Consider the following 25834-nt stretch of genomic DNA (forward strand, 5'->3'; position numbering starts at 1 on the left):
TCTTTTTTTGTTGCAAATCCCACTCTCGAAAATCCTTAGAATTAATATAACATAAAAATAAATGTGAAAGCTGCCCATTTGGAGTAGATTTACTGACTTTGGGGAGATTCACACTACAGCTGACGTGTTTGTATAAAGTGGTTTTGTATCGTGAATGCAGCTTGAATCCAACGCTGGAGCCTGACCTAACACTGGAGCAAAGCGGAGTGAGACTCTGCTTCGCTTCAAAGTTAGTTCGGGCCAAAAAACCCGATTTACAGTAAAACAGCTTAACATCAGGGCGAAACCAAAACTACTTTGCACTGCAAATAAACTTGTAATGCGACTGGATCCTGAGAGATAGTCCAGTGGATGCATTAGTATGATAGCAAAATACTGCAGAAGCTGGAAATCTGAAATAACAACAGAAAATGCTGGAAAAACTCAGCAGGCCAGGCAACATCCGTGGAGAGAAATTAGAGTTGACGTTTCGGTCTAACCTTTTTTCAAAACTGGAAAGGAACTTAAATAGATCGAAGGCAGGGCTGCGATAGAACAAAAGAAGTAAAGTGGTATTCAAAACCAGACGAGATGGTAATAGGACAGTGGAGACAAAAGACGGCTCAGATTAGGTGTGAAGTGTACTGGCAGGATGAGAGACAGCTGCCATGTGGGAGAGAGAATAAAAAGGGAAAGGGGGGGCGGGAAGGGAAGACCCAAAACAAAGGGGTGGAAAAAAAATATAAGTAAAAATGTAATAGGGGCTGAGGTTATGATCTGAAATTGTTGAACTCGATATTGAGTCCGGAAGGCTGCAGAGTGCCTAATCGGAAGATGAGGTGCTGTTCCTCGAGTTTACGTTGAGCTTCCGTGGAACAATGCAAGAGGCCAAGGACAGTGAGGTCCGAGTGGGAATGGAGCGGTGAATTAAAATGACAGGCGACTGGAAGCTCGGGGTCACCCTTACGGACTGAAAGGAGGTGTTCCGCAAAGCGGTCACCCAATCTGCGTTTGGTCTCCCCAATGTAGAGGAGACCGCATCGTGAGCAGCGAAGACAGTATACTAGATTGCAAGAAGTACAAGTAAATCGCTGTTTTACCTGGAAGGGGTGTTTGGAGCCCTGGACAGTGGGAAGGGGGGAGGTATAGGGGCAGGTGTTACATCTCCTGCGCTTGCACGGGAAGGTGCCAGGCGAAGGGGAAGGGCTGTTGGGGGTGGTAGAGGAGTGGACTAGGGTGTCTCGGAGGGAGCGGTCCCTACGGAATGCTGAAAGGGGAGGGGAAGATGCATTTGGTGGTGGGATCACTTTGGAGGTAGCGGAAATGACGCCCCTCCGGAACCTTCTTCCCCTTCACTTTCCTCTGACCCCCCTTCTCCCAATCTCACCCCCTGCTGCGTTTTCACTATCCCCTCTGACCTTCCACTCTCTGACCCCGAACGATCAGTCCTCAGCAAAGGCCTGAGCTTCATCCCCTTATGCCCCCACCCCAATGAATTTCGAGCTCGGCACGATGTTGAGCACGTTTTCTGCCACCTTCGTCTCCGTGCCCACTTCTTTGACCAGGAGTCTTCCCCCCGCACGACTGACCCTTTCTCCCACTTGCAGAATTCCCGTTCTACCTGGACCCCTCCCCCTGGCCTCTTACCCTCTCTAGATCTTTTCATCGCTAACTGCCGCAGTGACATCGGCCGTCTCCATTTCTCTGCTCCCCTCACTCACTCCAACCTACCTCCCTCTGAACTTGCAGCACTCCATTCTCTTAGATCCAACCCTGACATTGTCATTAAACCCGCTGACAAGGGTGGTGCTGTTGTTGCTTGGTGAACTGACCTCTACCTAGTGGAAGCTGAACGCCAACTCTCCGACACCTCCTCCTACCTCCACCTGGACCATGACCCCACTACCGAACATCAAACCACCGTTTCCAAGACTGTCATTGACGTCATCTCCTCTGGAGATCTTCCCCCCGCGGCCACCAACCTCATAGTTCCCCAACCCCGCACAGCTCGCTTCTACCTCCTTCCCAAGATCCACAAACAGGACTGCCCTGGTAGACCCATCATTTCAGCCTGTTCTTGCCCCATGGAACTTATCTCTTCCTATCTCGACTCTATCTTTTCTCCCCTTGTCCAGTCTCTTCCCACCTACATCCGCGACTCTTCGGACGCCCTCCGCCACTTTAACAGTTTCCAGTTTCCTGGCCCCAACCGCTTCCTTTTCACCATGGACGTACAATCCCTCTACACCTCCATCCCCCACCAGGATGGCCTGAGGGCGCTCCGCTTCTTCCATGAACAGAGGCCCGACCAGTCCCCATCCACCACCACGCTCTTCCACCTGGCTGAACTTGTTCTCACATTGAACAACTTCTCCTTTAACTCCACTCATTTCCTCCAAATCAAAGGTGTTGCTATGGGTACCCGCATGGGTCCTAGCTATGCCTGCCTTTTCGTGGGATATGTGGAACACTCTTTGTTCCAGTCCTACTCAGGTCCCCTCCCTCACCTCTTTTTCCGCTACATTAATGACTGTATCGGTGCCGTTTCCTGCTCTCGCCCCGAACTAGACAATTCCATTCACTTTGCCTCCAATTTCCACCCTTCCCTCACCTTCACATGGTCCATCTCTGACTCTTCCCTTCCCTTCCTCGACTTCTCCGTCTCCATCTCTGGGGATAGGTTATCGACGAATATTCACTACAAGCCCACTGACTCCCACAGCTACCTGGACTACACTTCCTCCCACCCCGGCTCCTGTAAGGACTCTATTCCATTCTCCCAGTTTCTCCATCTCCGCCGTATCTGCTCCAACGATGCCACCTTCCACACCAGTGCTTCCGACATGTCTTCCTTTTTCCGCAACCGAGGATTCCCCTCTACCGTGGTTGACACGGCTCTCAACCGTGTCCGTTCTATCACCCGCACTTCTGCCCTCACCCCTGCCCCTCCCTCCCGGAACCACGATAGGGTTCCCCTTGTCCTCACCTTTCATCCCACCAGCCTCCACATTCAACGGATCATCCTCCGCCATTTCCGCTACCTCCAAAGTGATCCCACCACCAAATGCATCTTCCCCTCCCCTCCCCTTTCAGCATTCCATAGGGGCTGCTCCCTCCGAGACACCCTAGTCCACTCCTCTATCACTCCCAACAGCCCTTCCCCTTCGCCTGGCACCTTCCCGTGCAAGCGCAGGAGATGTAACACCTGCCCCTATACTTCCCCCCTTCCCACTGTCCAGGGCCCCAAACACCCCTTCCAGGTGAAACAGCGATTTACTTGTACTTCTTGCAATCTAGTATACTGTATTCGCTGCTCACGATGCGGTCTCCTCTACATTGGGGAGACCAAACGCAGATTGGGTGACCACTTTGCAGAACACCTCCGTTCAGTCCATAAGGGTGACCCCGAGCTTCCGGTCGCCTGTCATTTTAATTCACCGCTCCATTCCCACTCGGACCTCACTGTCCTTGGCCTCTTGCATTGTTCCACGGAAGCTCAACGTAAACTCGAGCAACAGCACCTCATCTTCCGATTAGGCACTTTGCAGCCTTCCGGACTCAATATCGAGTTCAACAATTTCAGATCATAACCTCAGCCCCTATTACATTTTTACTTATATTTTTTTTCCACCCCTTTGTTTTGGGTCTTCCCTCCCCCCCCACTTTCCTTTTTTTTTCTCTCTCCCACATGGCAGCTGTCTCTCATCCTGCCAGAAAACTTCACACTTAATCTGAGACGTCTTGTGCCTACACTGTCCTATTACCATCTCGTCTGGTTTTGAATACCTCTTTACTTCTTTTGTTCTATCGCAGCCCTGCCTTCGATCTATTTTATTTCCTTTCCAGTTTTGAAAAAGGGTTAGACCCGAAACGTCAACTCTAATTTCTCTCCACGGATGTTGCCTGGCCTGCTGAGTTTTTCCAGCATTTTCTGTTGTTACAATGGATGCATTACTTGATTGGCTAGTGAAAAACATTCAATGGCCTTTATGAGCCCTGGTGGCTTGGAGTGTTGTGATGTAATTAGATCTACTTGTGGGGCTAAAACTTTCAGTTCAACAAGCATATTTTCCTGGGATAATACACATATGCTATAAATAGAAATAGAACACTATGCCATATTGATTATCAATGGATACATTTGCAATGGGATTATAATTATAAATATTAATCCTTCATCGTGAGCATCACCAATGTGTCTAAAAATGGAAATAAATATTCTCCATGAAGTTGATAGTGTGGACAATGCAAGTAATACAGTAAATATCCTGGAGAGATTTTAAAGGTGTAATCTAGTTTGAAGATTGATATGACAGTTACACAGCACTCGAGTTTTATCCTAACAATTTAGATCATCCAAACTCCCTCTATCATACTATCTTTTAATCACTCCTGGGTAGCCCTTATTCTCTCTGTGCAATATATCTACTGTTGTACTGTCAGAGGGTTTGTAGAGCTGAAGTATTCACAAAGTGTTTCCCCAGTGATATTATTTCATTGAAGTTGGATATGGTTTAATGCACTTCAGCCAGGACAATTTTCAAAGCTGTTTTATATTTTAAAATCAGATTGCTAGTGTAATTTTCAAAGTATCCCTAAGGGGAGATTGCCTCTTCTTATAAAGCATTAAAAAATCCTGCACTGAAGTGTTAACGTTGATTTTATAACATATGAGCAAGGAAATTGATGGTTAATGTTAGAGTAGTCAACCTTATGACAGATCAAGGGAGGCAACGATTTTCGCAAAGAACATTAGAGGTCAGATTTTAAAAGCCCTATCAAAGGAACGCACTGCTCGTATTCATCAATATCAGTCATTGTTTTCAATTGTCTTTTTTTCAACTGGTGTTGTCTCATTTGAATGGGAAACATCAAACATTGTGACCATCCATGAGAAGGGATCAAATTCAAACCCTGATGGCCAGTAACACCACTACTATCTGTGTCAAATCTCATGGAAATCAGTCAGCTGTCATAGCTGAAGCTACCACAATATTTCAGACTTAGCAAACTGCAGTTTAGCCTTAGAACACACTGGTCAGACCCCAAACACCCAATCGCTTGTCCTGAAATGGAACCATTTATTAAAAGTTCAGAACCCAGAGAAATAATCCTTGAAATTTCTAACAAATTTAATCGACTATGTCACAGTGAGCTATTGAATTCAATTGCCAAATAAATACAAGTAGAATATTTGCCTCCTCATTGCAGTACCTTTGCAAGGATCCCTTACATAATTATGATTGGCCACATTCATCATTGTTTTCGTTCTGTTGAATGTCATCTGATTTTTTTGTTTGTTTGCTGTTGACAATGGCTCGAATTTTGTGCTGAGAGTAATGGTGAAGCTAACAGCGCTCACCGTTATTATGCAGTAAACCCGACATCAACGTCTGGAGTACGCACATGCGCAGTTAAACTCGGAAATCCAGGAGCTGCTGCCAGAGATACTATGTTGCTCTACAGGCTGCGCTATAATAGTATCTCGCCGATAGACTTGGCATTGAAATCAATGCAAGGACTTGAAGTTGCTGTACTTACCCACTAGTTACCCACTAAACACGGCAGAAAAAGTTAGGCCTGGTGCATTCAGGTGTAAGTGAATTTTTAACGGCATGGTAAGTCATAATTACTGCCGAACATCCTCTCTGGCACTGAAAATTTAATTTTACAAGTGCTTTCCTTCAGAATTTTAACTTTTTCTGCCTGCCTCTTTTATCTCTCTCACTTAATCCCATCTTTTTTCCCCCCTCTCTTTATTTCACGTTCTGTACATGATTTAAATCTAATTTATACATCCTGGTTTATACTGCCTGGTTTAGACTCTGCGGGGAAAAATTTGTTCCCTTAGCACCTCCTGTTAACACCAGTAGATGGCACTAATGGGGTGCTAGACCAGTATCGCCGGGGCGAGGCGATTCCAGCATCGCACGCCAACTAGGGTCCCCCCCACGTAGCGCCGCCGGTAACAGGTATCACCAGGAACGTCAATGCCAGGTAGATCGTGACGTCAGTGAGTGTGCAACGCTCACTAACTGCCTGATTTACAAAATTGAATCTCGCCACTTATCTCACTACCTGGAGTAAACACCTGCAGGGACAGCTGGTGTGCCGGCTCCAGGGATGTTATTTAAAGGGATCATCAGTAATCATTCGCAGCTGTCAGGTTAGTGCAGTTTCAGTGGTTTTTTTGTTAGTTTCACCCAGTGCAACTGTTTCATTCAGTAATTACAAGGTTCTTTTGTATCAGGACTTTTCTGTCAACTAAAAGTAGCTACATTTATTTTTCAAAGATTCAAACTGCTACATTTGGTAACATTAATGGGGGCTATACTGTAAGGGGTTTTTTCTACTTGCTTTGGCCAGTCGGTTATGTCTCCGGCTGCCTTATCTCTGAGCGGTTCGAATCGCTCACCCCTTAGTTCTGATCCCCGGGCTTATTGGCAGATAGCGATATAGACAAACGAGCAGACCAGTGGTTTGGTACAAAGTAAACCAAAATTTATTAACAGAGAAAATAAGATAACAATACTATACAAAAGGATGATATGAATGCAGTACACTTACACTTAACAGGGGAGGAAAAACGGCACATCAAGGGAAAATGGCTAAAATGACAATTCAGCAATCCCCTTAACTCCCACCCTCTACACTTAGCTAGATTATCTTGCGATGGGTCAGAAGTATAATGCTCACCGGTCTGAGATGTTGAAAGAAAGCCTTGCTCCTTTGCCCTGTTGCCTGCCGATGTCACGTGGTCCCGCTGTTGCACAGACTTCACCATCCAGGTAGAGACACCCCAGTAATTAAAAGGTCTCTGACAGGGTATCCTACCTCTCTGGACGGGCTCTCCTTCGATGGTCTTCTTCCTTGGTTGATGGCGAGACAGGGCGCAGGAGGTGAGGCGAGAAAGAGAAAATGGCTGCTTGAGAGGCTAGTTATACCCCCCTCAGTAGCCCTTATCTCTACGTTCAATCAGCTCATTCTTTGTATGATTTGGGTGAGCTCGTTTAAAACAAAAGGTACCGATCTTGGCCCATCGACTTGGATGGCCGGTAATCAGTTCCTGCCGGTTCTGCAACTGCTCTCCTTTGTCCAACAGGTTCTTTGATGGGGGCCAGCCCCGTCTTGATGGCCCCGCTGATTATTTTGATTGTTTGAGCAAACACCTTGATGGCCTTTATGCGTAGGTCTGATTGTAATTCAGTTTGTCCCCAATGCATATGCAAAAGTCTTGTCTGGTTTCGTGATCTCCTTGCTGCAGACATTGAAATACACAAGCTGTTAGCTTGCCAGGGTCCGAATTGAAACTGACAGGCTTTTGGTCACGAGGTCTGACCGCAGCCATTTTGTTGTGCCCTGGATTTTAAAACTCAGTCCAACCAGGGTCTCTTTTAATTAAATAATCTTCGGGGGGGAACTGCCTGAATTTTGCAAAACTTGCAGTCCCCCCTAGGATACTAAAACTTGCTTGCAGTATCCATGTTCCAAAGGTGAGCAAAATTTTCTGACCCCGCCACAAATAACCTTCCCCTGTATTTACCTATCCATAATCCCTCAGCCCACATTTCCCGTACGTAGAGAAAATGCGGTGTGCGACAGGCATCTACAGATGGCAAATACGATCCATTACAAACAATCCAAGCGTGGAGGGGGTGCAACACCCCTGCACCACTTGGTACATTACAAAATTTTTATTCTGTATTAAACAGTCGCAATCTTTATTAAAATAACACAATGAAACAAAGAAACAATCTTTATTAAAAATAACAAACAACAACCATCACTTTTAAGTGATGCGACGCAAAACTCAAACGGGTGTCTCTTCTTCCACCCGGGCATAATGTTCCTTCCACACCTTTTTAGTTTTAAACTCTAATCTGGGACCCTTTCTCCTACACTGGATGCACACCAGGTAGAGAACTATCCCTAACTGACACACCACCAGGATGTGGGATGCCATACGGATCCAGGATGGGACCTCTATATTTTCAAAAACGTCCCACCAGGGTGGGGTCGTAATATCTAAAATGTCAGCTCCTATCTGGACAGTCTTCTGTTCCAGGGTACAGAAGTGTTTTTGTGACACTAAAATGGCTTTTAGCAATTTGGTGAGGTGTTCTGGGAGAGGGGGAATCTGATAACCGAAATGCGTAACATATTTCTGCAGGTGGGTGAAATTCTCTTTCACAGTGAGGTGAACAGTGGAGGGTTCAGGAATGGGGACAATTCGTAGTTGCGCCACTTGAACCTCTGCCTCAGGTTTGAAACAGAAACTGCTGTCACTCACCGCACACCAGCTATGCTGTCCATACTGGTAGTGAGGCGTTCCTGTGGTGACACAATATGTCCCACCTCCTATATATGCTACCTAGGGGGGAACATGGCCTTGTGCCATTGCCTCCATGGTGCAATTTATAGGTTTCGCGCCAGCAGCTCTGAACCCGCACTGTGGTTTGGAATAGGCATTCAAGTGCTGGGGACACAGGATTATGTGTGCTCCCCGGCTACGGCACCCCGAGAGGTCATTGCCCGTCATAGCATGCTCCCAGTTTATGATGTAGGGCGGGACCGCTCTAAAACAAATGTGTGCACCCCCCTGAATGACTCCAATGTTCTCCACCCTGTACACCGGCGCGGGTTGGGCCGTCCCGCCCATGACCGGCATTCTTACAACTATCCCCATGATGGTGTAGTTGGACCGCCCACAGTCCACTGGGACTGGGTAGGCCTCCGAAGCTAGCCAGAGCTGGCACGGGCTTAATGCATTCTCAAAAGGGTGGAGGGCTGCGGGGTGTTTGTTGCTGATCCAGGAGGGGACTAAACCTTGCTTTAAATCCTCCAGATTGCTGCGGCCCTCGCCCAGCAACCATGCCCCATACAGCACGCACACCTCATTCTGCGCAGCTTGGTCAGAAGCGTTTCTGTCCTCCCTAATGAGAGCATTAACCGTTTTGGCATGTTCCTCCAGCTCCGCTATGATCTCCTTTAAGTGGAGTGTCATGGCCTGGTCCTGATGCAACTCGGAACCCACCACCTCATTCTCATCGATTAATATATTCTTTAATTGCGTTTTTAAAACCATTAATTTGGATCTGCAGCTCAATGTCATCTAAGCTGTTGATGACAGAAGACCCCGTGTTAAAACCAGTTAAAACATCGTTAAAAGCATCCCTTCTTTGTCTCCCAATCCCGTCCAAAAGCTCGTGGGTGTATAGTCCGGTTCTGTCAACGTCTGAAAAATCAAACTCATAGAATTTACAGAACATATCTTTTAAGAGGGCTTGATACAACTGCACGGTCTCTGTGGGGCACCACGCTGGTAGGTGTACCTCGGTGAGGTTTAAAATCACGGAGGCTACCGCGTAGTGCACCCCTTGATACAGCACCTGGTCTGTAGGTACTAGCACCAAGCCGTTCCCTGGTCCCTTGGTGGTGGCGGGGCATCCCTCTACTATCGCCCGTGACGTCGCGGTTGTGGGCAGGAGCTGTTTGGGGGTGGGTCACTAGTTCAGTGGCATTAACTGAGATTGGGGAGTATGGGATCGCGCATGCGTCCAGGCGAGACTCCCAGTCCATTGCCCTTCCGTTATCTTGCCACTGGCTGCGGAAAATGATGGAAATGCCTGTGGGGCAGGCCTTCTCTGATCCCCACATACTGACATAGATCCCCTGATCCGGTTCCCCCCATTTATCCCAGCACACACTTAACCCCCCGTGGGTCCCTGTGATAGTCCGATGAGTGTTGTTCCCCAACTGTTCCCACTCAACTCTTAGTTTCCTGAGCCACCACCACCTATCCAGAATATCGTGTCCCTTGCATGTTAAACATATCCTTTTGCCCATGGTGATGCTAATCCTGGGAGTAACGATCCGTATCCTGGGGCACAGGAGGGAGGCCTCCCCGTAGGTGAACCCGGTCCGGCTGGAGTACTGGGACGAATTGGATCCCAGCCACCCCGGCCACGTTCCCTCGTGGAAGTAAGCGGTGGTCTCCTCCGCCTCCCGTACGCCGCTACCATCGACCGCCACCAGCGCCCTGTTCCCCGAGCACCCGAAGATGTGGTGGTCCTCGACATCCCCTCTCCTACCGATGCTCAGCCCGAGCAGGGCGAGTAGGATTACGCCTCCATACATTCCAAAATTTCCAGCAATAGACATAAAGGCATCTAGCCAGGTTCCCTGGAGACTCGCTGGCTCGGGTGACGTATGGTCGGGTCCCGCGACCTCGACTCACATGGACAATACTCTGAGACGGCTTCATACTTAAATCGAAACTAACTGTTCCTTACTTAGAATTAAATTAAAATAGCCTAACTTAACACTATAAACTTAAACTACTAAAACTATATACATCTGCCGCCCGTCTCCGAGCGGCCAGCCTAATTCCTGCCTGGGCTGTTGCAGGCTGCTCCCTGCGGCGTGGCTGCACTGACCTGCACTTCCGGTCCCTTGCAGTCTGTAGCTGCTAGCTGGGGACCTTTGTCTTCCGGCTTCTCCCTGGCTCGGGAGGCTGTCGTTTTAAGCTGGGGAGTCGGTGACCATACCTTTCTGGGCTGGGGTGTCCGAGGGGACCTTCTAGGGAGGGCTACTGGTGAGGCCACCTTGGTAAGTGGACCTTTTGCTCGGACCCCAGCCTTTGTGGGCACGGCCTGTGGGTTTCCCACGGCCGCTGGCTGTGGGTCCTCTCCCTTGAGTCCCACCCCTCCCAAACCTAAGCTGGGGACAGGTAATCCCTCGCTGCCGGCTGCCGGTGGCTGAGGGTCTCCGCCTTCAGGTTCAAAACCTGTGTTGTAGGCGGGGTCATCTGGCTCGGGCTCCTCCTCCTCCCCACCTGAATCCCAGAAGATGGGGGGAGTGGTCTGAACCGGAGGCTGGGTGACTCCTCCCCTGACGCACGCGACTGTGCCTGCTCGCACAGCCTGTGTACTTGAACTTGCTGCGGGCTGGGGATCTCTATCCTCAGACCTTGTCCCAACTGGCTGCTCTTTCTTTTCGGGTTTAAACAACTTATATTGTTTAATATAACTAGCAGCCTGCCAGTAACCCTGTTCTAAATTTTTTCTCCTTACCAGGGCAGCCTTAAAGGCGAGATCTTGGGCTTGGACCTGCTTTTGGTCCGAGGCCAAAGCTACCCACTGTGTGCCTCCCTTGTCCCGGATTGCTGCTACCGGGCCTGCTCTACAGGGGTCCCAGAACTCTCCTTCCCTGTCCCCCTGCTTGGCCACCTCGTCGGTCTTTTGGTTACCCTCCCACGTGGTATGGAGGGATCCTAAATCTATGGCCAAAGGTTTTGACCTTTTCCCCAGCCTGCTTGTTCCCTGTGGATCCCATTAAGCTAAATGGGACCTTGTTAGACCAGGGTGAATTGGTCAGGTCTTCTGAATGGACCACCGTGCTGGAAGCTCCAGTGTCCACCGAATATCTCCCCTGCACTGTCTTCACCCCTATTTTAACATAGGGCCTGCTCCCCTCAGCATTTTCGCGGCGACGCAGGTCGACAGGCTGCGCTGGTTCTGGTCATTGCGGAGAGTCAGATGGGGCTGAGGGAACTACAACACCGGTGGTGGCAGCTATTTTCCCCTAGCTGGCCAGGAGGAGAGATCGTAGGGACTGTATTGACTCCAGGAGTGGCTCGATCGCAGCAGGAGGGATACCTGGCCCTGCCTTTTGGGCTGGGGCTGGTGAATTCCTCCCCTCATTCATCTTCCAGGGATTCTTACAATCCTTTCGCCAGTGGCCGTCCTTCCCGCACCCGTAACAGTTCAGCTTATCCTGGGAGGGATGGTTTCCCTCCTGGTGCCACTCTTTCTTATTCTGGCTCCCAGGTTTAACCTCATGGACTTTCCCCTTGGGTTGGGGTGTCTCGATACCCCTTATATTTTCAAATGCTATCGTGAGCTGGCGGATCACCGTTTCCTCGGTGGTCTGGGGGCTACGGGGGTCAAACCAGGCCGCAGCCTGGGCTCGGATTTGTGGCAGGCAGTTTGTCATTAGATAATGAAGTCAGTGGGCCAATTGGTCTTGGTCCATCAATGTTCATGCTGGCGTTCCTGGGCATGCCCTCCGGTAGACTGGCCACAGCCTGGCTGCGAACGCCTGCGGGGACTCCCCTGGGAGCTGTACCGTTCTTTCTACATGGGCGAACGGGCTGCCGTCATTCATACACATGGCCTCCAATATCTCATCCCTTAAGTCATCGTATCCCTTCTGCCCCTTCTTACATTCATCTGATAGGGTCTGGAGGAGTTTACCCTCCAGAGAAAACAGCAGCATCTTGGCTTGCTCTGTGTCATCGCAGTCATTAACGCAAGCTGCCTGTTCTATCTCTCTCAAATGCAGTGAGGGGTCTCCCTTTTCGGAGAGCTTGGGGATGTGACTAACCATGGCCCCGAGTTGCTGGGTGCCATACGGTACCACAAACTGGTTTTGGACGGCTCCTTGTTCGTCGTCATCGCCGGGCGGGCCGTACCTCCGTTGTCGGAGAGGGTACACCGGTCCCGGCCTATCTAGCGGGGGCTGCTGTACCTCCCCTACCACTTCATCTTCCACCCCCCTATGCTGCCAGACCTCCTGAAAACTCGGAGCTATGGGTGGTGGCCGTGAAACCTCTGGTTCCCTTGCTGGCTTATCTCTTTGCGCTGCCTGTGGGACCGTTCTGCTTTGGTTGCCGGTAAAGTCCGACTGGCCTGCCTTTGGGCTGATAAGGCATATCATCCCCTTAGCCCTCGCTAAAGCCATACTCAAGGTTTCTATCTCTTCCCTACAGGGGCCATGATCTGCTTCCTCAAAGCCTTGGTCGCAAGTCAGCCTATATGCTGCCTTTACTTCTTTAACCTTCTCCTCCTGTTCTCTTATCTCTTGGGTTAGGCGAGCAATTGTGTCCTGTAACCTTATCTCACTACCTCTTGCCTCTCTGACCTGGAACTCCAAACACTCCACCTTGTACCTTGCTCTACCTTTGACTTCGGTGGTCTGGCATTCCAGGCGCTCTATTTTTGCTCTTGTATTATTCTTAACTTCAGCGACCCGGCTCTCCAGGCGCTCTATTTTTGCCTGGTGTTCTTTTGCCGTCTGCACTCTTTCTTGGTTTAGCGCCTGAAGCGCCACTATCAATTTCTCCTCTGCTAAAACCTTATCCTGTATCTCTATCTCCTTGTCCTGGATTTCTAGGGCTGATTTCTTAAGCTTGGCAGCCTGTGCTGCTACAACCCCGTCCAACAGTAGGACCTGTTTCTTGTAGCACATAAGCCACACTGCTTTCTCTATTGACCCCTTATGTTGTTTACTGGCCGTCCACTGGGCGGCTGCATCTATGGGACGCTCAGCCTGTAATAGGGTGAGTATCCACTTCTTGGTGATATTCACCTTTCTAAACACATAATCGGACAACCTCTCTTCCATTACGGCTCCTTCGTCCGCACCACTGTCTGCTATATTGCACACTGCTGCTCGGGTCCTGCCGCCGGTCGCCATTCTGTAAGGGGGTTTTGCTACTTGCTTTGGCCAGTCGGTTATGTCTCCGGCTGCCTTATCTCTGAGCGGTTCGAATCGCTCACCCCTTAGTTCTGATCCCCGGGCTTATTGGCAGATAGCGATATAGACAAACGAGCAGACCAGTGGTTTGGTACAAAGAAAACCAACATTTATTAACAGAGAAAATAAGATAACAATACTATACAAAAGGATGATATGAATGCAGTACACTTACACTTAACAGGGGAGGGAAAATGGCTAAAATGACAATTCAACAATCCCCTTAACTCCCACCCTCTACACCTAGCTAGATTATCTTGCAATGGGTCAGAAGTATAATGCTCACCGGTCTGAGATGTTGAAAGAAAAGCCTTGCTCCTTTGCCCTGTTGCCTGCTGATGTCACATGGTCCTGCTGTTGCACAGACTTCACCGTCCAGGTAGAGACACCCCAGTAATTAAAAGGTCTCTGACAGGGTATCCTACCTCTCTGGACGGGCTCTCCTTCAATGGTCTTCTTCCTTGGTTGATGGCGAGACAGGGCGCAGGAGGCGAGGCGAGAGAGAGAGAATGGCTGCTCGAGAGGCTAGTTATACCCCCCTCGGTAGCCCTTATCTCTACGTTCAATCAGCTCATTCTTTGTATGATTTGGGTGAGCTCGTTTAAAACAAAAGGTACCGATCTTGGCCCATCGACTTGGATGGCCGGTAATCGGTTCCTGCCGGTTCTGCAACTGCTCTCCTTTGTCCAACAGGTTCTTTGATGGGGGCCAGCCCCGTCTCGATGGCCCCGCTGATTATTTTGATTGTTTGAGCAAACACCTTGATGGCCTTTATGCGTAGTTCTGATTGTAATTGGGTCTGTCCCCAATGCATATGCAAAAGTCTTGTCTGGTTTCGTGATCTCCTTGCTGCAGACATTGAAATGCACAAGCCGTTAGCTTGCCAGGGTCCGAATTGAAACTGACAGGCTTTTGGTCACGAGGTCTGACCGCAGCCATTTTGTTGTGCCCTGGATTTTAAAACTCAGTCCAACCAGGGTCTCTTTTAATTAAATAATCTTTGGGGGGGAACTGCCTGAATTTTGCAAAACTTACAATACTGACATGCCACCTTGCCCTCCAGGATGTATGGCGGAGGGAATGTAGGCATCGAGAAATACAGGAACATTTGCACAGAGGGAAGAGGAGGGCCATCAGGGCTCTCAACAGGAGGCCTTACCCTCCGAGGGTATTCTGAGAGCACTTCTCCTACCTTCAATTAAGCGGGGAGCAGTGTATTCGAAGCCTTCGCTTCACCAAGGAGGTGGTCACAGAAGTCTGCCACCTCCTGCAACCAGACCTCCAGTCTCAGACCAGGGCGACCACGGCTCTCCCAGTGCAGTCAAGGTCACTGTGGCCCTCAATTTCTTCGGCAGCGGATCCTTCCAGCCTGCAACAGGAGTCATAGCTAATATCTCGCAGTTCGCCGTCCATCGCTGCACCTGGGAGATCACAGAGGCTCTCTACAGTAGGAGAAGGTACTACATTTCCTTCCTCATCACCAGAGAGAAGCAGGACGAGCTTGCATGTGGCCTTGCCAGGATAGTGAGATTCCCCATGGTGCAGGGCACCATTGACTGCACCCATGTGGCCTTGCCGGCACCGCATAACAATCCTGAGATCTTCCGTAACTGCAAAGGCTACCACTCGCTTAATGTTTAGTTGGTGTGCGACCACAGACAGTGAATCCTTAATATCAATGCCCGCTATCCTGGCAGCAGCCATGATGTCTTCATCCTGCGTCAGACCAGTGTGCCAACACTCTCCAGCCACCACGTCAAGCTCGAGGGTGGCTGCTCGGAGACAAGGGCTGTCCGCTCTCCACCAGGCTCATGACTCCCCTCCGCAACCCCAACACTCATGCCCAACACTCATATAATGAGAGCCATGCTGCCACCATGAACATCATCGAGCAGACCATCGGCTTATTGAAGCAATGGTTCCGCTGCCTCGACCGCTCAGGAGGAGCCCTCCAGTACTCGCCAGAGCATGTGTCCCATTTCGTCATGGTCTGTTGCATGCTCCACAATCTGGCCATCATGAAGGCTTAGCCCTTGCCAGCAGGGATTGCGGGACCACCTCGGGGAGGACGAGGCAGAGCAGGATGAGGAGGAGGAGGAAGAGGACCAGGAGGAGGAGGAACAGGAGGGAGGGAGGAGGCAGTGAGACAATCGGCCTTCTGGACGGGCTGTCCGTGACCGGCTCATCAGACTCCGATTCACATGAATGAAACCCCAGATCCCCGTAGCTCACCACATTCCCATCATACAATCCCTGTTTCATGGCGTAGCACAGCATCCTCCTGGATGCAAAGGTGAAATGAGAGAAACCACAAAATATTCCAAAGACCATTGATACATTTATCTATAAATATATCACACATATCATGTGAATTCTAATAACTAATGACCCTTGTGCCTGCCATAGTTGAATAGCTGCCATTGTATGCAAGGTGTGAGATGTGGGTGTGAATGTTGCTAGGTAGAGATTGTTGGTGGGTGCATGCTGGGGGTGCGGTGTTTTGGGCAGTGTGTGAAGATTGTGGTACAGATGGTGGTATGCAGCATTTGTTGAAGCATTCACTCACCCTGACCACCTGAGTGAGGTCATTAAATTTCTTCCTGCACTGCTTATGGATCCTGGAGACAACATTGCTGCCCGAGATGTGCTGCGCTACCTCCCTCCACATGGTGTGGAACACTTGTGGTGAGGCGAGGGCATCTTGCCACTTGTCGGCCAGAGCACCGCCGTCCGTCTCTCCACAATGAAAACCAATGCCTCCAGTGCTTCATTGGAGAATCTGCGGGCTCTTTCCCTGGGGTGTGGACCTGCCATGAGTACACCTGGTTCAGTCCTTCGGCTCCTTTTCCTTGTTCTGCTCTGCTTGCTGAGGCAGCTGCACAGCCAGTAATGCTGAGAATGAGGTGCTGCAGCATCAATGAACCTCCCCTTTAAGTAGTGAAAAAAGCCTGTGGCAATGATGAGTTGTGATTAGACTGCACCCAATATTGGTTCACCCTTTTAAGTCTAACGATAATGAGCTTGGGTTTTAGGACTTGATTTAGGACTCCAATCTTTTTATTGAGCAGTGAGCACAAATTTTTCGTGCAGGCTAAAACATTTGTGCCTGGTGCTAATTCTCCAACTTTTCTACTGACACTGCCCTATCCTTGGCTATAACGAATTTCTAGCCCTGCGTGTCTCAATGAGGATTCTTTACTCTGATTGGTTGAAGAACCATGCTGTTGCTTGCTCTGCTCACACACGCCAGAGATCCCCTGTAGAGGGTGCCACACTGGAAAGGATCTCTACTTACTAAACGTTGCCACGCAAAAGCCCACGAAAAGTCTGGGCAGCTGTCAGCGAGCTGAATGGCAAGTGCTGTTTCTTCATCACTGACTGCAAAATCCAGGCCATTATTGCCATTAGAGTCATTAAAAGGTCATCTGAAGAATTGGCTTATCATCTGCAATGTTGAGAGACACCAAGTCAAGAACAACCATGAAACCTTGACTATGATGTTACCACATGTCTCACCTCTATAAAGATACCAGGTTCTCTGCAGTTATAAACATTCAGTTCCTCATCATGCAATCATGTCTGAACAATGTTGAAGAAAATGGATAGTGAATTTGGGAGAAAAAGTAGAGAATTTTAATGAAGCTCTGTCTTACCCTATCTTAACCCTGTTTGTCAGTTTGCAATAACAAATGTTTGTTTCCTGCACTCACCAGAGTTGAAAGGCAGACAGACCAATAGACTGGATGAGGATGGCTGCCACCCTCTACAACATAGTCAACATGTGGCTGGGCTGTCAGTCCACGACAAGCCATGACCAATATGGCATCACAAGAGAAATTCTTAGAAAATGCAAACTCCATGGCTCTGATTTTTCAGAAGGTTCTCCAGATCGTCTACCAGACCTTCAGTGGGAGATCAGTGGAACCCCCCTAAGAAACAGTACAAACGGCTGAAAACGGCTGGTTACATTGTTCCTCCTGGCGTTCTGCCGATGTCCAACCAAAGTTAATGCAGGAGATTGGGAGAATCCCCATAAAAAATCAGCACCAGTGTCTATGTCAGCAACAGAAGTGCAGCTGCATCTTAATTGTCGACAGAAATCGATAAAGGGTCTGTTGTAGCGGTTCGTGTAGATCGCCACTAAATAAGAGAGTTTGACTTCGACGAACTATTAACAAGTTGTTTATTTACAGGAACAGGCTAATTACAGCAGGTAAGATAGCAGGTAAGATGGCTGACTGTAGGAGCACCGTGGTGTAGGTCTTGTCCCAGCGGGGACTCCATGAGGACTGAGTTCGCAGTCCTGTGGGGAGCGTGATGACGTCATCGCGTTTGTGTTGTGACGTCATCACGTTGCTCGCGTTTCCCGCGCTTAGGGCGTCACGTGATGCGCGTTGTTGCGTCGCTGGCCATTGAGGCCGAGGTCGAGGTCGCGAGGCCGGGCTGTGCCGGTGCTTGCCACAGGAGCGGAAGATCGCGTCGCTCCCGTCAGCTGGCCGTTGAGGCCGAAGACGCTAGGCCGGGCTGTGCCGGTGCTTGCCGCGGGAGCGGAAGATCGCGTCGCTCCCGTCGGCTGGCCGTTGAGGCCGAAGACGCTAGGCCGGGCTGTGCCGGCGCACGCACATCACGTTGTACGTGACGTGACGTCGGCACGCTAGGGCACGTTTTAAAGGGGCAATGGCCCCAACAGGTAAGTTAAAAGGGCAACGGCCCCAAAAGGTAAGTTAAACATACAGTAAGGTAAGTTAAAGGGAATTATGTGTCTCAATGTAAGGGACAACCAGTGGTACCGCCACACTGTAATGAAAATGAGCAGCAAAGTTTTTCAAACCAGTTCCCCTACCTGTTGCAGAGCTCATGTGCATGGTCTCTCTCTATTCTCTTTCTCCCTCTCCCTACCTCTCTCTCTCCCCCTCCCATCTCTCTCTCCTTCCCACCTCACTCTCTTCCTCCCTTCTCTCAGTCTCCCTTCCTTCTCTTGGTCTCTCTTTTTCCCCCTTTTCTCGCCCTCTCTTTTCTCTCTCCATCTGTCTCTGTCTATCCATTCTCTCTCCCTACTCTCTCTCCATTCTCTTGCCCTCCCTAATCTCTCTCTCTCTGACTGTTGCTTGAAACTCTGTGAAGAAGTTCAATCACAATCTACCAACACTGGCTGAAATCAGAGTAATTGGAAAATGCACTGGCCTACAGGGATGTTGGAAGGTCAACTGATTGAATCCCAGCACAAATTCTCAAGACCATTTTGTATTTTCAGCAACCGCCAAGCTGAATTTTATAAGATATTTGCCCTTGTTACATTTACCTCTGGCTGTGTTTGTCTGCTTTGCCACATATAAACCATATGTTAAAAATAGCCAGTTCATTTCCCGTGGCTTCGCTCACAGATGGAAAGAACAAAAGCAACTTAGTATATAGTTATGTAGCAGCCAAGACAACACAAAAATATTTATTAACCATATAAGTTTCAAACCTGGTAAGGCTTGTAGCCAAGTTAAATTTGCCAGCTGGCACAATACAAAACAGGCAATTTCTAGGAAAATTGGATCATGTATGTAGCTCAACACAGAGCAAATGTATCTCACCACCCACAGCAGCACAAAGAAAGTCCTGCCCCAGTTTGCTTGTTAATCAATAATTCACTCTCCAAGATCAGGCACCTGTTGCCTGTCCCAATTTTTAAAATATGATTTTACAAGCAGCAGGGATTTTGGAACGCAATGATTCTGTGAGCTCTCATTTTGCAAAAGTCCCATTTTTTCTCCAACAACAATTCCTTTTGTAGAGGTCAGATTCAGCACAGATTGGGATTTTGGTAGCTCTCATGTTTGCTTCCGTGTTGACTCGAACCCAGTGAAATTCCAACTGCAGCCTTTACTGAGCACACAAGAAATCAGAGCATGGTTGTTAAAGATCGTCACAATCCAGCAGATTTCCTATTGTTCCCATCATCTTTCAAGCTGCATGCATCCAACTTGTGCGCACAACCATACACATATCAGAAATGTGCATGCACAGAGCACCTAGACCACTCTCTTTAGCTTATGAGTGGCCTGATTAGCTGTCAATCGTCGCTCACTTCCACCTAACTTCAGCAGAGGTGAGTGTTGATTGAAAGAAGATGTGGGCAGGACAAAAGGTGTTTGAGGGACAAGTCTGCTCACAGCTCCCTATGCTCACCAGATATGGCTTTGCGATACAGAAATGAACTAGGAGCCATCATCTGTGGGATTCCTTGCTAAAAAGTACATTCATGCATGGAGAATAGGGCTCTAGACTATGTATGCATGATTGACCTTCTCTAAGTGAAAGGCAGGAGCAAGACATCACAGGTAAAGAAATGTAGCTGCAGGCAAGAAGTTATTAAATCCCAAGGCCCTGAGCTATATGGAAAGAAATGTTATTGTATGGAACATCATACAGGCAACTGTGTGGTGAACTGTAATGGTTTTAAGCAAAATTATTTAATTGATTTGTTAACTTATGAATGTTAATGATATGGCTATATATTCAAAATAAAAATGACAGCTGGAGCCAATTTTGGAAAATAAATTTAGTACAGTACCGTGATTAGTATAAATAGCAGACTTTCATGCAGTTGCTTTTATGTGGACCTCTGAGGTTTTTGCTGATTTATATTTCAGCAAATCAGTGCAGTAAAGTTGCTTATTTGAGACAGTGAAAAAAACCATGATACTTGATTTTTTTTCTGATACAGATAGATTTAATGTGCTATGCGTGGATTTAATGTGTGGTGCTATGCATATGTAAATGATATGTTACAATAAATTAATATTACATCACTAAACTTCTGCAAATATTGCTCAATAGCTTACATGTAGCAGCTTCTTCGCTAGCACCTCCCAAACCCACGACCTCTACCATCTAGAAGGACAAGGGCAGCAGGCGCATGGGAACACCATCACCTGCAAGTTCCCCTCCAAGTCACACGCCATCCTGACTTGGAAATATATTGGCGTTCCTTCATTGCCGCTGGGTCAAAATCCTAGAACTCCCTCCCTAACAGCATTGTGGGAGTACCTTCACCAGACGGACTGCAGCGGTTCAAGAAGGCGGCTCACCACCACCTTCTCAAGGGCAGTTGGGGATGGGCAATAAATGCTGGCCTTGCCAGCGGCGCCCACATCCCACGAATGAATACCAAAAAAACCTAACAAAAAATACCTTCCTGTGCTTTAAACGGATCTCCTTAATCCTGCTGCTTTAAGCTTTATAATCAGTAGTAAAAGTTGATCATTTATTCCTTAACTAATTTTCCGACACACTTGTCTTCTTTCATTATACAGGGATGGACCTGACCAGACTGCGCCACAGTTAGGAGTTTTCAGTGGTAACACAGCTCTGGAATCAGCTTACAGCTCCACCAATCAGGTTCTTATCAAGTTTCACAGTGACTTCTCCGGAGGGGGATTCTTTGTCCTCAATTTTCACGGTCAGTTTCTTTCAGCAATGCATGCTAATGAATTAAAAAAGACTTTTGAGCATTTGCACATTGAACTATTTCAAAGGTCCTTTTTTATAAAGTGCTAGTTACACCAAGGAATAACACTGATGAAATGCTCCAACTACCTTTAACCCACATTATTTGTTCCCCTTTAAATAGAAGTCAGATTATGCACATTATTATTATTATATATATATATATATATTTGTAATGGAAAGAAACTACATTAAGATAGATAATTCATATTCTTATCTCCATTTGCCCAAAGGTGAAATATTATGATGCAGGGCTTGAAATACTAGGGTGTAATTTCCGTTTGAATGGTTCTGTTCTGATAAGAGCAAAGAGCAGCTCAATTTTCTAAATGAGCCTACAGAAAACTGGTTATGTAAACCTGCCGTCATCAAATTGAAGTTAACAGGCTTTTGCTTCCCACTTGTTAAGTTGGTAGACTGTATACACCGTAAAGGATGCTGAAGGAGTCGTTTGTCTCAACTTGCGATTGGCGGTAATAATTGTCAGATTCCACTGCTAACCACCTGCAGATTTGAAATGTTTATTGTATTTTAACCTGCCTATCATTTTCTTCCTTACTGTAAAGTTGTAGAAATGTTGTCCTCCACACTCCAAGCTCCCATAAGTGGGGAGGCTCCACTGACATATTTCTCCACTCCTGGTCAGGGCACAAGAGAAAGCTTGTCACCTGATAAGACAGTGCTTTTCTCAACCCTACTCTCCAACCTCTCTTTATTGCACCCCTTCTTGCCTTTATTTTATCAGTACAGCTACAGTCATTGTTCCTCTGAACTTTCCTCTCTTATTTATCCTGAGCTCTAAAATTGTTATGAATGAAAAGAAACAGAAAGCTGTAATTCTGACAGATGGTTGCACTTGAAACATTAACTCACCTTTCATCCGTATAGATGCTGAATGAGTGGCTGTGTATTTCCAGCTGTGGGAGAAATTCGGTATCGCCCCATTTGGGACGCTAACTTTTAAAAGTTGAAAAAATTAGCGCTAGGCGTTAATGTTTTTCAACTTTTAAAAAATTTGGTTTTGCGCTCCAGAAAGGAAGTGTAGTGCTAAATCAAGCGCTCCACTTCCTTCCTGGAGCGCAGCAGGCAGCAGGCGGGGCGGTCGGTGAGCAGCACTGCACACTGGGCCGTGCAGCATTGCCGCGTTGGAAGGCTCCTTCCCTCCCTTAAAGGGAAGGCCCATCGCTGCAGGCTCTGCAAGGGCAAAACTTACCTGGTCCCTGACGGCAGCCGCGATCCGGCCCGATCAGCCCGATGCACTGCAGCAGAGTGCCGGGCTGATCGATCGCTGGCGAAGAGAAATGAAAAATAAACAAAGACAGCATTTCACTATTTTTTTCCCTACCTCGGCCACCTCGCCTTTAAGTATCGCCGCCAAAGCACCCGGCCTCCCGATGAATGCCTCCTGCAGCTGCCGGTGTTGTTGCCCAGCGATGCTGCAGGGGGCGGAACCAAAGTTCGGGTCTGGGGCGCTACCGGGGTGATGCGCATGGCAATGACGTCACGATCTGCAGGTGAAGGAGATCGGGTCGCAATGCCATACCCCAGCCGCAAACCTCCCGCTGACTATAGCGGGAATCGATCTTCTGACCGCGCTCCGTCAGTAAGTGCTTAACGCCCCATTATCGCCCCCCAGAGGTGCTAGCGGGCGGCGCTAAGGTGTCCAATTTCACCCCCAAAGTCTCTTTGGTGTTGCAATTTACATATTACATAGGATACACGACACAGAAACAGGCCATTCGGCACAACCAGTCCATGCTGGCGTTTGTACTCCACTTGAGCCTCCTCCCGTCTTTCCTCATCTAACCCTCTCAGCATAACCCTCTATTCCCTTCTTCCTCATATGCTTATCTAGCCTCCCCTTAAATGCATCTATACTATTCGCTTCAACCACTCCCTGAGTTAGCAAGTTCCACATTCTAACCACTCTCTAGGTAAAGAAGTTTCTTCTGAATTCCCTATTGGATTTCTTGGTGACAATCTTATATTGATGGCCTCTAGTTTTGCTCTTCCCCACAAGTGGAAACACTCTCTCTGGGCTGGATTTTGCCAGTGGGGAGCTTTTGGACTCCCACTTGTCGGGTTTTAGTCCCGCCTTCATCGACTGCTGGCCAACCCACGCTATTTTCCCTTGACTGATCTTGTTAAGCCTGCCCAGAGGGTTTAGCAGGCCAATTAAGAGAAAGCCGGTGACCGAGAATGTCAGCGTATGACGTTTCATCTGTCAAAAACTTTTGACAGATGAATTGTCATCGTTTGACAGCTTTGAGCAGCTGTCATACACTGACATTCTCTGTTGTTTGATGAGTTCTTGTATTCAAGACTCATCAAACCTCTTTCCTGAGCAGAAATCAGATGGTTGTTGCATCGGAGAATGTAGCAGCCATTCTGTCATCTCTGCTGGTGAGACACGAGACTCTCCGGTTCCCCAACTGTTGCAGCCTGCAGGAAGAAACAAAGGTAAGTAAACATTTTCTATCACTTTACACTCACCTCACACACTTACCTCTCCACACTTGCACCCATCACTTATCTCCACAGCGCACTTTTGGACCGCTCCGACCCCCTCCGACCCACTGCTCGCCTCGCTGACCCTGGCGGGGTTTCCCGACGTCGGGAAGCCCGCACTTGCAGCGGTAAAATGGGGACAATCCTCTTAACTGCCTGCTAACTACCTGTTAACAGGCAGTTAAGTGGCTGTAATCCCCTTCCCACCTCGGGGAGGCGGCTCCCAGCACGGTTCGGGTTACCCGCCTCCTGGGAAGATGGCACGGAGGCGGGTTGGGGGCGGGATGGGCACTCGCCCCCAGATTCTGCCATTTTCCCGGCAGTCCCGCCTTCAAACCCGCCTCCCCAGAGCTGGCAAAAGTCCCCCCTCTGTGTCTGTCAAAACTTTACATAATTTTAAAGACCTCGATTAGGTCACCCTCAGTTTTCTCTTTTCAAGAGAAAAGAGACCCAGCCTGTTCATCCTATCCTGATAGGTATAACCTCGCAGACTTATCACACTGTCTCCGACTCCCAACTCGTTTTTCCTCAGGACCTCAAAATAATGCAACCCCTCACCTCCCTTTCCCTTGTAGTCCATAGGCTTTGAACATCCATGCTTGGTGTCAGCTAATTCCAACTTTTTGATTTACTTTTACTTTTCTATATTTTCCACCTTGGTCCCCAACACTGATTTATTAATGTAAAAAAATATCCATGTTGGGACTGTCACTTACAGTGTGTGTAGGCTTTTGTTCTTGAGTGCAGTTTGACCCTTTCGACCAGCATGTACATGGACAATACAGCAACCTGACTATTTCATCTGTCACTGTACCTGACTTGGAGACAGGGTGGAGATGGGCAGAACAGGCTGTGAAGAGGGAAGAACAACCCAGTTTTATATACTTTTAAACATTTTTATTTAACTAAAATATGCTTCTCTTTTAGCTACTGATAATCGGCACGGGCTCGACGGGCCGAATGGCCTCCTTCTGTGCTGTAACCATTCTATGATTCTAATCCAATGGCACACTCCTGATATTATTGAGTGTGGATGCCTGGGGCCTGTAACACTCCTGAGGAGCCAAATGAATACCAATGCAGCTGGCACTCATGATGTCTGTTGGGAGCCTGTGCATAAATTGTGCTCAAGGCTCATTAAAGTCTCCTCCCCGGTCAAAAAAAAATGAGAGGGCCCTCCTCATAATTCAACTGAAGTGCTTGAGCATTGCTGCAGCTGTCTTTAAGCTACTTCTGCTTCCCCTTCCCAGTCCCCTGTGCCGCCTTTGTCCACTGTCCCATGTCCCTTCCGCTTCACCCCCCGTGCAAACTGGGAAATTCTGTCAGCATTAAATTGTCAACCAGCTACCCTTGAATTATTTGTGGTGCCTGATATCCCAGATCCGTTACACCATTGCCTGCCACCCTCCCCCTTCCCATGCATGCTGTATGTCATGAGCACACCAGTGACATTTTATAAAGGTTGGATTATCAGCATCTTACAATTAAGGTTCGTTATAGTTGTACAGATTTTCTAAAATCATTCTTCCTATGGCTCAGTTGGGTTTATCCAGTGAGTAGCTGACCTATATAAACCTGGAAACTTTCATGTTTAGTTCCTTGGTATACATTGGATAAGCTGATAACAGCCAAGACAACAGTCAGAATGCGAGCTCAGCTGAAATCAACTAATTCAACATATGGAGTGCAAATTTGGGCAGGGTTCCTGGTCCTAATCAGTTTCCACTGAGCAAATATGGACATCAGCTAAGGGCAGGGTTGGCTTCACAATAGAACAGTCTGCCAGCACTTACTGCTAAGGCTCTCCCATGAATAATGGCCATGGTGAGGTACCATATGGTGCTTGATGCACATGGAATCAGACCTCAGAAAGGAATCAGTGACTTGAGGAAGAGGAAAGGCCAGAAACCTTTTAGAACAACAAAATACTTGTCTACAGCAATGAAAAGTTATGCTAATTATTCCTTGGTGCAGTTTTCATAAGCTCTTTTCCCCTCCAAAATATAAATCTAAACAAAGTGTGTCTCTCACCATTTTGGACTGACAGTTGTGACTGCATTTAATAATGTACAAGTCGAACTGATTTAATAAATATTAACATCTGTATATTGTAAAACAAATTCATGTGCAGCAAATTGAAAGCAGATTGTCAATTGAAAACATTAACTAGGTAGAGTAGATTTAATTTGATAACCGGCGTTTTGTTAAATCCTGTTGTATTAAAAGAAAAAGAAAAAATCACACAAACTGCATGGGATAAAACAAACTGCGTGGGATAAAACCTGTTCACTTGAACTACTTTTCCCTGGTGCTG

At 48.0% G+C, this 25834-nt stretch overlaps 1 protein-coding gene across 1 annotated transcript in view; it reads left to right on the top strand.

Moving 5' to 3' along the window:
* Window positions 1–25834, top strand: part of csmd1b (CUB and Sushi multiple domains 1b) — a 1295488-nt gene that overhangs the window by 989881 nt on the left and 279773 nt on the right. Inside the window, exon 39 of the mRNA XM_085996460.1 lies at window positions 20820–20965. Coding sequence (XP_085852586.1) covers window positions 20820–20965 — 146 coding nt within the window. The remainder of the gene's footprint in view (window positions 1–20819; window positions 20966–25834) is intronic.

Source organism: Somniosus microcephalus, chromosome 9 (genome assembly GCF_052327205.1).
Source record: "Somniosus microcephalus isolate GS21.2 chromosome 9, FLI_Smic_1.0, whole genome shotgun sequence".
Classification (NCBI taxonomy): domain Eukaryota; kingdom Metazoa; phylum Chordata; class Chondrichthyes; order Squaliformes; family Somniosidae; genus Somniosus; species Somniosus microcephalus.